The sequence below is a fragment of the Cyprinodon tularosa genome, unplaced genomic scaffold (assembly GCF_016077235.1).
Source record: "Cyprinodon tularosa strain WSP-4 unplaced genomic scaffold, ASM1607723v1 ctg343, whole genome shotgun sequence".
Classification (NCBI taxonomy): Eukaryota; Metazoa; Chordata; class Actinopteri; order Cyprinodontiformes; family Cyprinodontidae; genus Cyprinodon; species Cyprinodon tularosa.
This window is the reverse complement of record NW_024039056.1, coordinates 962,019-976,065: the sequence shown is the minus strand read 5'-3', so window position 1 is coordinate 976,065 and position 14,047 is coordinate 962,019. Positions and strand designations below refer to the sequence as shown.

Genomic DNA, 14,047 nt, shown 5'->3' with positions numbered 1-14,047 from the left:
TTGCCAGCATAAAATGGCACAAAATTGGTAAAAGTAAAAAAAAAGTGCTTTTTTTGTGCAATTTTATTCAGTTCCCTCAAACTCTTGTGCATCCAAGCATAAAAGCTGCTTTTTTTTTTTAGATTTGTATGATTCATATCCAAATGTTTAAGGAGTAATTTTGCAAAATGGTGCAAAGTTTTAATGTGTGGATTTGTTGAATTTGGGTTTTTAAGAAAAACGCTTAAAGATGTTATCTCAAGAACAAACACAGAGCCTTCCATGTCACTAACAGGCTCAGTTGAGCCGGGTACTCGTCTCTTATCCTAACACATCCCAGACCTGCTGGGATTTATCTTTAGGAGGAGTGTGTGTGTTTTTTTTTTCTCTGGCTGAAGAGAGGTCACAGAGGAAATGTGTTAGAGATCATTCCCTTCACTTAATTCCTCAAATCTCCATATCTGACTCCGTCTTTGGTCTAACACCTTACAAGGAACTACAGAGACATTTTCTCGGCTTTGTAAGATAGTTTGCTAGTAAAACCTTCAGTACCTTGTAAATGTATGGCTGGAACATGTGACATTACAACATTAATGTGTTGGGCTTGATTAGGAGTGAGTAATCTCAAATAGAACCATTAAAAGGATATATATATATATATATATATATATATATATATATATATATATATATAAAAGGGATGGGACGATTTATGAAAACCGTCCGAACCGTTCGGTTCGACTATCTCGGTTCGATTCGCGTGTGTTTCGTTCAGTTCATGCTCTGCTCCTTTTTCTCATGGGCGAAGCGTTTACACTCCAGAGCAGAAGGTGGCGGTACTGCGACCAAAGCCAACCACCAGTAGTAAACAAGGAGAAGAAGAAGAAGAAGTGAAGCAGCTTAGCCAGCGGGTGTAACAGGGAAAAAAATCAGTTGTTGTGGAGTTTTGTGTGGGTATGGCGAGTGGGAAAGAACAGGAGTTGGAAGACGCGCCAGCAGCACTTTATAGGTCTGTTGTATGGGAGCGCTTTGCATTTAGAGTGACTTACAATGACGGCGGAAAGAAAGTTGTGGATAAAAGTGCAACAGTGTGCAAGCATTGTGCAAAACGTTTTGGTTATGCTAACAGCAACATGACCAACATGTCATGCTAACCCCGAAATCCCTCATACTCCGTCAGCAACCCCCGCTCCGCCCCGCTGCCCTCCAGACCGGCTGTTCAAAGCAAAGCCTGCAGCCTCCACTGTGGCTTCCGTCCGCTCCCCTCTGAGTCCCTTGGAGAGCATGGTAGAGAGCATGCGCGAGATGATTAAGTTCAAAGCAGCAAAACATACGGAAATGATCCAGGGTTTCCGCAGATCATTTAAAATAATTACAATCCATTATTTTTTGGGGATTTTTCATTAATTTCATAATTTTTTATGGGATTTCGGTGTAACAATCAACATGTACCGAATCGAACCGAACTGAAAACCGTGACCACGAAACCGTGAATCGAACCGAACCGTAGATTTTGTGAACCGTTCCACCCCTAATATATATATTTTTTATTATTATTTAAAACATACTTTAGGAGAGTATTAGTCAGAGAAGCAGCTAAAGCACCCATGGAGACACAGGAGGAGCTGCTGGGATCCACACCTCAGACAGAAGGATCAACTGATTAATCGTACAAAACCAAATCTCGTTTTTAATGGAAGAATGTTAAAAATTAACCAAAATATCTAAAAACGAAAAAAAAAAAAAAGCATTTTACCTGCAAAATGCTATCTGGATCATCGAGGTCCATGTTTATCTCACATAGGGCCGTTAAGCCACCTGTCAAGCTGCGTAAACAGTGTTTTTGAGTACAAGTAGTTGTTAGTTGCAATAATTTAGAACTCAAGAATCCTGATTGTAAACACACAACCCCCTGAGTTAAATATGGTGAGGGCAGTATTATGCTGTGGGGACCTCCTGGATGATAAATCCTGTTAGAGGCTGCAGAAGACTAGAGACGGAAGCGAAGGTTTCCCTTCAACCAGCACAGCGGTTTTAAAATTAAGCCCCGGCTCCAATGTAAAGGTCCAATCAAAGCCCAGACAAAAGTTAAAAATAAGAATCTATGGTACAACTTGGAGAAAAGAAGAACATCAAAAAACACATAGATATTTTTGTGTAATGTAAAAAACACTGAAAGGACTGACAGCAGACCCAAACCAGAAAAACTGTCAAGACGTGGGCGAAAACTCATTTCTACACAGCTGCTCCTCAGCTTGATTGTTCTCCTCTTCGTGCGCGCTGGCCTTTTCTAGAGAAACTTCTTACAATAGTCATTAGTTACTCTCTGCTGCGCTTTATCTGTTGTTCTAAACTGTAATTCATTTCACCAACAGAAAGCAGACAGAGAGAGAAACAAAGGTACCGATTCAGAGGCTTTGTTTTCACCTTTGTGTCACCCATGCTCTCCGACTCCGACACCTGGTAGGTGAGATCCGTCTCCTCGAAGCCCGTGGCGCTCATGCGCTGGTCCATGGAAGGGTCGGAGCGAGGCGGCGAGTCTGGTGAGTTAAGGCACGTCTGGATCAGTGCTTTACCCGTTTCGCTGGTGATCATTGGCTGGAGTTTTCGGGTGGCGAAAGTGTAGACGTGACCCGTTTCGCTGGCCACCAGCAGCAGAACCTGGGTTCCCGTCAGGGTGGAGAGTTCATAAGCCTGGAGTGGGGGGGGATAAATGGAGAACAGTGAGCCATCTGACCAAGACATCAAAAACACAGTTCACCAAATATGGAGTTCCTTTTGGTCAATTATTTTCATCAGCCAAGGGAATATAGAAGATTCCCAACAGGAATCAGTGGAAAAACAGCAGAAAAAAAAAGCCCAGTACAATTTATAAATACTCCTCTAGCAAACCGTGACGTATTCCACGAATCTGAAGATAAGACTCCCAGAATAGAGAGTGTGATATAGATGTGCGACAGCAAAGGGCTTGTTTGCAAAGCAGGGGGGGGGGGGGGGGATATTAGCGCTCCAGATGACTAAGGAAGCATTCTTTAAACAGAAGCAGACTCTCCTGCCTTATCACTCATTATACAGCATGCTGATGCTCAGCCAGAGGCTTCAGAGGGAAGGACAGGAGCATCCAGATGTTAACTGTGTCCAACACATACGCTGCACTCAGAGTGAACTCCTCATTTTAATCTAAATGAGTCATCAGGTACACGGAGGATGCTGTGAAGAAGCAGCGTCATTACCAGCACCTAGGTGCTCATAGAGCAGACAGACCAGCCATTGTACGCTGGAGTGCAGTCCTCTGTAAGACGGAGGCAGGAGATGAATCGCATTCAAATGAAAAGGTTTTATTGAGCAGTAATAAAACCATACGTCTCATCTGTTTCACACTCCACCTCCAGAAACATTGTGTGCATCTGCTGTCCTGCCTTTCAAGAGGAGCACACCGCTCCGCTCAATCTTCAGAAGGTGGGATTTTGATCGACAACTTTCAGTTCAGAAAGACCATTTCCTCCCCAATAAAAACACATTCCCAGACTTTTTTTCCGTCAAAGAGTAAAACTGCAGGCTGGATGGACTGAAAACCGATTGTTAGACGGTTTAGAGAGACAGCAGGTATGAAAAACTAACTGATGGTTGGACAGACATGTGGTTAGAGGGATGTATGACATGACAGCAGTTTGACAGATGGACACAAATCCAAGGGATATTTGACAGAAACTGATGGGTAGTTTGGTTGGAAAGCCAACAGACTGACTGACAAAATCCCAAGTCAACAGACAACAGGGTTTATACAGGAATGAATAACTCAAATTTAATGCTTTTTAATGCTCTTAGAAATGATTTTAAAGCCACCAACAGGTACATGTCAACAGGCTGCAGCCATGTCCCGAAATTCCTCGTTTTCCAGCCACTTTTGTTGAAATCTGCATTTTAAAATAACTTTTTTTTGGTTTGAAGTCCTTATTTGGCCTTTTAACAAAATATGTAAAAAGAAAAAACAAACAAATTTTTTATATTAATAATTTATTACTATGCGATAAGTCAAGATTATTTTTTGTGTAGTCTTCTGCCCTCTGTTATCAGGTATATCTGATTGTGTACAATAGGATATTGAGCAAAGTTTTTACCATTAAATTAAGCAAAAGGTGTCAGACGGAAAACATTTCAGAAACTGTATGTATAAAATATAATACATTTGGCATTACAGGGTTAATTTAAAAAAATAATTGTTTTATGACTTTTAATTATTTTTAATGACCCGCAGAAACACTGGACAAAGAAGCTGATGTGCAGCTGGTTTCAAAAACAGATGGACAGACGTAAAACTTGACGAGGCGGGACAAATTGATGGGCTGTTGGGTTAAAAAAACAGACAGACAAACTGGTGGGAAAGACGATGGAGGGACGGTTGACTAAAGCGAAAGGCGGTTGAAGGACGGACAGTCGTGAGGCTGGACGAACTGATGGAGGAACGGACCGACTGACAAGCTGAGTAAAGTTCAGACTTTACTGACTGTCAGTTAAGTTCGATCACTTTACTTTTGAAAAATCTCTAACCTGTTGTCATGCCTTAACTGCGCAAAAACTTTAGGAATCCTGTTCTCATCTGTTGTCTATTTTTAGGTCATACCTAAAAACTTTTTCCGTTCATGTTTGGTAGAATCCTTCTAAATCTACAAACACTCTAACAGCTTATATGGCTGACTAGACCAGACTGGGACTATCAGATGAGAGGCTTCTTTGAAAGCAACAAGAATAAAAATAAAGCCTCTCAGAACTTGTTTGCAGCATTAATAAAGTAGAATAAAGCATGGGAATTTAGTCTGACAGCAAAACCATAGAAGTTGCATGATATATGTGCTGCTGCAATCAGATGGGTATTTTGGAGAGATCTTGGAGGTGGAATATAACCAAGTTACAAACAAGAACCAAAAGCATTAGCAAGAAACCTCTGCAGAGATTCGTGGGGAAAATTCTTTTAAATCCACCATGTTATGTCGCTGCACAAGACAGAGAGAGATGTGAAACAAAAACTGTTTCCCAAATGATTTTTTTGTCTCAACAGAAATTTTAATAAAGCACTAACTTCATGAAAAACAATTATCGTTTTGGCTTCTCCAACTGAGCTGACAGGACATGCTCATTATTTGCTTATTACACAGTTTTGTAAAAATCATGCTTCCAGGAACAGCGAGGTAATCAGCAACGAAAACATCCATTAGTGGCGGTAATTTGTCTTCATAACATCTTAAAACAAACAAGGCAATCCCAAAGACGATGCAGGGTTTCAAGCTGAACAAAATGAAAATGGAGAAAACCAATCATCCAACTGCTTAAAATGTTCTGGTATCTTTACACACCAAGAGTGTGTTTGGGTTATTTCTTTAGCTTTTATAATGCAAGTTTCTTGCATCACTTTTCCTTTTTTCAGTTATTTGGGGTAAATCACCGTTTCACAATGGGCCACCCCAAATAACTGTAAAAAAGGAAAAGTGATGCAAGAAACTTACTGAAGCATGAGCACTCTGCTGTGCACAGTGCTGTTAATCTGCTGCTGGGACAGAAACATTATCTACTCCTGTTTATTTATCCATATATGGCTCAGAAGAAGTATTCAAACACTGGAACTTAACACTTTCTTTCATGTATATACAGTGAAACAAATAAGTATCTAAACACCCAGCTATTTTGCAAGTTCTCCCACTAAGAAATCCTTGAGGGGTCTAAAATAGTCATCGTAGGTGCATGTCCACTGGAAGAGACATAATATAAAAAAATATATATAATCCAGAAATCACCATGTATCATTTTTAACCATTTGTATGATACAGCTGCAAATACATATTTGAACACCTTTGAAAATCAATGTTAATTTTTAGTACAGTAGTCTTTGTTTGCAATTAGAGAGGTCAAAAAATTCTTGTAGTTTTTCCACTAGGTTTGCACACTGCAGGAGGAATTTTGGCCCACTCCTCCACACAAATCCTTCTCTAGATCAGTCAAGTTTTTGGGCTGTCGCTGAGAAACATTAAGTTTTAGCTCCCTCCAAAGATTCTCTATAACGGAGGTCTTCAACAGGGGGTCCGCGACCCCTAGGGGGTCAACGGAGGTACTGAATGGGGGTCGCGAAATGTTGTAATTGAAATGTGTTTAAATACACACTAACATGAATTCAACAGAATGCAGTAAACAGATAAATGAAGGCAGAAGATGTCTTTCAGTCTAAATGCACACATTCAGAGACACACAGGAGCTCTTTCAATCTGGGCACCGTTTCATTCACAACACCTGTCCCATCAACGAGGAATATAATCAGAAATAATTCAATCATCCTCGGACGAAATGACTTTCGTTCCATGACTCCATCTGTAATGGAGCGACTATAGGACCAGTTTGATATAACGCAATTTCATACAATATATATATAATTAGTGGGATCCAAACACGGTTTGTGGAATTATGACCAAAAGTTGTATTTTGGTCTCGTCTGACCACATGATTTTCTCCCATGACTCCTCTGGATCATCCAAATGGTCATTGGCAAACTTAAGATGGGCCTTGACATGTGCTGGTTTAAGCAGAGGAACCTTCCATGCTATGCATGATTTCAAACCATGACGTCTTAGTGTATTACCAACAGTAGCCTTGGAAACGGTGGTTCCAGCTCTTTTCAGGTCATTGACCAGCTCTTCGTGTGTAGTTCTGGGGTGATTCTTCACCTTTCTTAGGATAACTAAGACCACAAGGTTAGATCTTGCATGGAGCCCCAGTCCAAGGGAGATTGACAGTCATGTTTAGCTTCTTCTGTTTTCTAATGATTGCTCCAACAGCGGACCTTTTTTAATCAAGCTGCCTGGCATATTCCCCATAGCCCCTCCCAGCCTTGTGGAGGTGCACTATTTAGTCTCTAGTGTCTTTGGGCAGCTCTTTAGTCTTGACCATGTTAGCAGTTGGATTCGTACTGATTGTATGGGGTGGACAGGTGTCTTTATGCAGCTAACGACCTCAAACAGGTGCATCTAATTTAGGATAATAAATTAGGGATGCACGATATAATCGGCCCCCTATCGGTATCGGCCTGTATCGGCCTTAAAACTGAATATCGGACATCGGCCACCACACTGATATTTAACCCGATATTTGATCAGCTTCTGAGTTTCTAAAGTCTAAAAAAAATTAATAAATACTACTTCTTCTTCCTCAAAAACTTCTAAAGGCGAGGGAAAAAATATTGATACATTAAAATATCACAATATCTTCATATGCTGATATATTGCCATCTAAAAACACCATATCAATCTCTTTTACTAATGAAATATTGCTATATGTCATCGTTATCCTACGAAATCCCCCGAAAATTCAAAACATTTTGCCATATTTTTATATGTTGATATATTGACGCGGTATCAAACTATTTTACTAACAAAATCTCACAAGAATTTGCAAAATATCACGAGAGTTTGTAACAACGATGAAATTTCACGAGATTTTGAAAGTAAAATAGATCGATACTGCGTTTTTAACAATCTATTTGATATCAGCATATGAAAATATATTTGAGTATATTATTTTTCAAAGTGTCAGAAATGGACAACAAAACTGCTATCTTCAACGACTACTTATTTTTGTCCAGCTTTAACATTGGTATCGATATCGGTTATCGGCTACATGAGTTTTAAAATATCGGCTTATCGGATATCGGCCAAAATCCCAATATCGTGCATCCCTATAATAAATGGAGTGGAGGTGGACAGTTTGAAGGCAGACTAACAGGTCTTTGATGGTCAGAATTCTAGCTGATAGACTGGTGTTCAAAAACTTATTTGCAGCTGTATTATATCAGGGATATATATATATATATATATATATATATATATATATATATATATATATATATATATATATATATATATATATACATATAAAACACAGCAAAAACCTCTACAGGCTGCAGCCATGTCCCAAAATCCCCGTTTTAAAGCCACTTTTGTTGAAATTTGCATTTTCCCGTTCTCTAGCTTTTTCTCCATGCGGCTTTACGATCAACCGGAAGCCATTCAGCGCATATATATTGTGATATAAGATATCTGATGAAATTGTTTTATAAGCTATTTGTTTTTTTAAAAAGCATTTTAAACGCCATGACAATCACATTAATGAATTTCAACGCCAATTAAGGCCTTAATTTAGACAGACAGACAGACAGATGCATTGTATTAGAAATACACATCAACTATTGCTCAATCATGGGGTGGAGGAGTTGCCTGCACTTAGCTTTTCAAGGGAAATGTCCCTTTAAAGGGTTTTTACCTACCTTTGTTGCAAATTGGCTCTACAGTTTTATTGGATCAAGTTTCTTAAAATTTTCATTAAGTATAGGCTTTGACTTTACTTCTAATAAGAATATGCCGATATCTCCACCATAATTCTGCAGCTCAATCAGTCTGATGGTACCTTCTTCACTTATTTATGAGATGTTTTCTCCATATAACCAGTAGCAAACTGAACAGGACTACTAAAAGATTCTGCTCATCTCTTTCCGCTACGGTCTAGAGTTCCATTGTGTACAACCAATAGTTGTGCTGTTGACCACCTGAGCTATAAATCTCTGCAGCTCCTCCAGAATTACCAACACCCTCCATGGCCAAAGACCCTACAAACCCTCCATAAATGGAGGTCACTTCTGAAGGCAGTGCCTTACACTTAAAATGACTGAGTGATATCAAAGTAAAGGGGGGTAGATGAATGCCACACTTTACTGCAACATTCTCTTAACACATACTGGACGCTATAACCAAAACCAAACTCTTGCTCTTTAGTAGAGCTACTAGCGGTACTATGAACGTGTTTTGATGCATAACAGCTAAATCATGTAAAGTACAGCAAAGGGAAGATGTGGGCCTTTCGCTGCATCCTTCCAAAGCGAAATAAGAGCTCCTCCTTGTTAGAGACCAAGCTACTATAAATCTGCCCACTCCACCCACCTGTCAATTTCTTTCAAGGCTGGAATGAGTGTGGGCAACTTTAAAAAAAAATAAATAAATAAATAAAATCCCTCCCCACATTGTGTCAAATGGTGTTCATGTTGCCAAGAGCCTACATAAAGACACCTCAGTTTCCACGACAACAGTCTGTGAAAACATTAATAAAGAAACAGAAAGAAATGCAAGCAGAGAGCGAGCCGTGCAGGCACTTAGAGGATTCAGGTTAAAGTGTTTAAATTTTAATAAAAGCCACTTGTCACTGCTGTACAGGGAAATAATGACAGACATTATACCACAGTAATGAACTTTAAATAAGTGGCAGCAGAGCCGGCTGGAGGCTCCTAAACACAACTTAATTTGTTGCTCTTCCATACGCCATCAGTCCCCTCACCACGGTTCTTAGAATTTAGGTTTAACTTTAAATGAACTGCAAGTCTAACTAAACCAGACATGGCAGTGGCAGCATTTATGGAGGACTCAGTCTTTGACGCCCCCCAACCATTGCCACATGACCCCCCATCCCTTAGCTCATTTCCTGTCAGCATACAGCTACTGCAGCAGTATAGGCTGAACCATGCACACTGCAGAAATACATCATGCAAAACCTGATCTATTTCTATTTGACTGGGGGGGAGGCGGGCTTGACAGCCTATAACATTTCCACGGGTCATTTTGATTACTTTTATTTGCACGACTGCAATGGATATTAACTCCAAGAAAAATGAAGGATTACTTTTGTAAATTAATTGCTGGTGCTCTTGAGGGGCCCCTGCTGGATGTGGGGAACTAAGCAGTTGCTGGGTTTACTTATGTATGGGGCTAAATTAGTAAAAGGCATATAAAATATATTGGAGCAACAACTTTTACTGAGATATTAACATAACATCTAAAAATCTAAATAGGAAAATTTTTCCAAGAACACCTCTAATTGGTAAAAATCTGTTAAAATACCGAAAACTCTTCTGCATTTATATACTGAATAAAACCCAAGAACTGAGGAGGTGTTGGTTTGTTAAAAAAAAAAAAATAATCAACTGACAGTGTTTACTTTGATGCCACTTTTGTTTAATAGTGACAAAAATACACTTTCAAAACTGTTTCATCTGTGATTCATTAATATTTTCCTGGACGTGTCTGAGAAACAAAGATGGGGAAAAAAAAAAAAAATTGCATTGGCTGATAAAATCCAAGATAATCAGTTAATTTCTAGAAGTATGTGGGCGCTTCTGAAAACTACTGCTCTGCAGGAACTAGGAGTTTACCGTGGAGAAAACTGCGTCACCCTCAGATCTTCAGGGTCACTTGTCGCTCTGAGCCAACAAAACCGAAAGCAAGAAAAGCAATCTCAGAGAGCAGAAGCCTGCAGGAGGATGTGGAACCATGCTGTATGCACAGTCTCCTGTATGAATGCTCTCTGACCAACCTCTGATCAGCTTCCCCTGAGGTGTAATCAGCTGTTGGCATATAAGGACTACAGCTGCCCGCCGCCACATGGCTTCTTCATCGCAGTGATGCAGGGAACAGTCTGTAAACTCGTGCAGCTGAATGAGGCTCCATTGCAGAAGACACAGGCCTACGAAGGTGTGTTGTGTAGGACCATGTGCATGAATGAGTGCATCAGGTTATTTGGAAACCTGAGAGGCAGACTGTGGTTTAGCTGGGAGGAGGGGGGGCATTGTCATAAATAGAACCGTCATTGGCTCAAATCTATTTACAGTCCACTGCTCTGACTTCCTCGCACACACTGAGTCACATTGTGGGACAACAGTTTCGTCACAAGAACTGGACTAATGAACACTTAGCTAAATGAAAGCCTGACAGTGCAGCAAGGACAACTGTTGGATAAAAACCACAAACTAAATGTAGTTTATTGTTTGTTTGTTTTTTCTGAAGGAAGTGAAATCTGTTTAGGGATTCCATTTTATTCTGATACCGCCCGAAAAAATTAAAACAAACAAACTAGTGCTTTAGAAATATCAGCATGTAGGATACAGGAGTGTTTAATCCATCATATGATAAATGGAATTTAAAAAAAAAAAAAACTGCCAACCTACTTAGACACGGTTGTCCACCTGAGCGGACAGCCTGGGCAAGCAGACCAATCAAGCAGCCAAGATACCCAGTCTGGATGAGCTGCAAAAAAAATATGCAAGTGCAGAAAAGGAGGAGGTGTGGGGGACATAAACAACTTTAAAGCCTTAAAAAGTACACAATTCTCTCTTCTTTACGCAGCTATAAGACACCAACACATTGTGCCCACTGTGACCAGGGGCGGAGCTAGATGGGGAGCCAGGGGTAGCAATGGCCACCCTCAGTCAATCAGTTATTTCCCTCTAATACAGATGGTGGCAACAGTAATACTCTCAAGTTAAGGATTCAAAATATTTCAATTTTTCCTTTATTAACATTTACTTGACAACAAAAATACTGTGATTATTATGCACATCAATATACTGACATTAAAGATGATAAATACAGAATTCATGCTCTTTTCAGAACAAGATTTCGTGTTATATGGGGTAAAGAGAATATCATTAGTCTCTGCAAGTCATATAGGAGTATTCAATGAAATCAGTCAACTATTTTAATAAAAATGTAATAAATATTACATTTATGTAGATATTAGTACTTGTAAATATAATTATTTTGCAGAATGATTATTGACAAAAGTAACTAATAAAGGAAAAGATGTTCACCCCAGAATTCAAACCTGAAAGAATTGTATCCACTATACCTTTATCTAGGAAAATGTTTAAATATATGCGTCTATTTGTTAGCAAAGGCTGTAGGAAAGGATCATTTGTCTTTATTTAGAAAAAATGTTTTCCTGTTAGAACAGTGTAGATTGACCCAGAGGTTCTGATCCACTTTCGGCCACCGCTCAGTGTTTATTGCCTGGCCACCCTTATAAAAAAAATTCTGGCTATGCCCCTGACTGTGACACCTTGTGTTGGTTGCATCAATCGTTTTCTCTCCCTGCAGAGGAAGGGGTTTTGGATAAACGGATCCACAGGACAATCAGTTTGAGGCTGAATCTTTATTACAATGTCATTGACATCAATTTGCCAAATAATAATAATGGCCAACAGGAATGGCCTAGTTAAAGTACAGATAGAACTTTTGGGGAGACCTGGAAAAGAATCACTGGGAACCCAGCCTGACGACATAACTTAAACCTCTGGGTGAGACTGACTTACCTTTTTCATAATACCAGTCTTCCTCTTGCTGAACGTGGTGTAGCGTCTCAACTTGTTATCGATAAATTCCATCTTTATTTTTACCCGCCCACGTGTCTTCTTTCCCGGCTTTGCCCCGGCAACTCCACCGGTCACCATGCCGTACCCTCCGGGGGGTACTCCCAGCTCCTGCCCCGCCGCCGCCCCTTCCATCTCCCCCCTCTCCCGCTTCACCCCTCTCCGGCTGTCCCCGAGTGACCCCACCGGGTCATCCTCGTCTGCGGAATCAGAATCATTGTCCGAGCCGCTGCAGAGAGGAGCGCCGTCTCGGTCCGGGTCGAAGCGGGCTCCGTGGGGCAGAACCACCCCGGTGTTTAACCCCACAATGCCGCCTTGGACGGCTGTCTGCAGGGGGTTCAGCCCAGTCCCGTTTCCTGGTCTCGCCCCTCTGGAGCCTCCTGGCCCGTTTGCCCCAAGCATCCCAGCAGCCTCCCTCTCCGCCTGCCGCCCTGCAGCTCCGCCGCTCTCACCGATACCCGCTAAGGCTTGCCCCGCTCGGACAAAAACGGGACGAATCCCCGGTCCGTGTCCTGTCGCAGTCCTGACCGATGCCGACCCGTTTCCAGATGGTGCCGACCCGACCTGACTGGGTAACATTATACTCACAGGAGCAAGTCTCTGAACGCCAGCCAAAGAAGCTGGAGCGTGTCGAACCGTAAATACACGTCAGGACTACTGAATGTAAACAAACCGGCTCAGACAACAGATTGCGGAGCCCAGGAAATAACCGGTGTAAACTTCACAAAGTGATGCTGCCCCCAACACCCGTAAAATCCCGGCTCAGTAAGGCTCACCCTCCTCCTCTATTTCCAAAACTCCGAGCACTTTCTCAAAAAGGAAAGCACGCACAACACCCCACATATCAATGCGCCACGTCAAATAATCCACGCTTCAAAAATGTAGAAAAAACTAATTTGCACCAACTAAGTAGAGCACATATAACACATTCTATATTTGTTTCATGTAAATTCCCATTTACTCATAGTCCAGAGGGGAACGTAACCACCTATCTTTAAAATACCGCAATTAGCAGCGGAGTGATATAAGAACCGGGGAACTACTTCCCTCCTTATAAAGAGATACGTTTCCTTATTTGGTGCTGTCTCTCCTTATTTGGTGAGTCACAGCTTTCCCCATTGATTGGTTGAGGATTATCTGAATAGCGCTGTGATTGGTCGATTTGGCATCCTCATTAGAATAAATACCAACATGGTTGCGCTAATGTCAACGTCACCGTAGAGAAGGGGACCAAAATAATCGCACTCATACAAAAAAATATACAATAATTAAATTTTATATTCCGTATTGGCTATACAAACTACCTTAATCAGGTCTAGAAAATATGTGCTAATTATGTTTTAATCCCAATTGGACTATTGACATTGATTCCTACTATAATAATAATAATATTTCTGAAGAAGCTTGCTGTTCACAGAGAACTGTCGGCTTTCCTATGTAATGGAAAGTTTAGTGAAAGGATGAAATTTTAAAATAATGCAAAGATTTTAGGTGGCATAACTAAATTGGGAAGTTTTATCTCATACAGCCACTGAGCCACTACCAGGGCTGGATTTTTATTTTTTTATATTTTTTTTTGGAGATCATGATCTACCTGGATTAGATTCAATTGGAGTATCCAACCAACATTAGTTATTTTTAGCCATGCCAGTTTAATATATACTATTCAGGATTAAGATATTATTCATTGGTCTTTGTATTTTTAATTATAAGGTTGGCATCCTCTATAGAAACATTGTTAACCATAAAAAATGACTTAACAAGCTGTAGATACTATGCCTGGTCTGAATGTGGCATAGTATTTTAATTCAATCTCTAAAATAAATTGAAAGCTGT

The 14,047-nt window shown here is 40.5% G+C and overlaps 1 protein-coding gene across 3 annotated transcripts in view; it reads right to left on the bottom strand.

The window, feature by feature from the left end:
* The window catches only part of srfb (serum response factor b), a 38,790-nt gene extending 25,741 nt beyond the window's left edge, over positions 1–13,049 (bottom strand). For 2 of the 3 annotated variants that reach the window (XM_038294742.1, XM_038294743.1), the window contains exons 1-2: positions 12,155–13,049; positions 2,407–2,673 (exon numbers count right to left, since the gene is read on the bottom strand). In XM_038294742.1, the coding sequence (XP_038150670.1) occupies positions 2,407–2,673; positions 12,155–12,790 (903 nt within the window). In that variant the 5' untranslated portion in view covers positions 12,791–13,049. The remainder of the gene's footprint in view (positions 1–2,406; positions 2,674–12,154) is intronic. The other variant, XM_038294741.1, reaches the window with a different exon arrangement.
* Between the last annotated feature and the right edge of the window lie 998 nt (positions 13,050–14,047).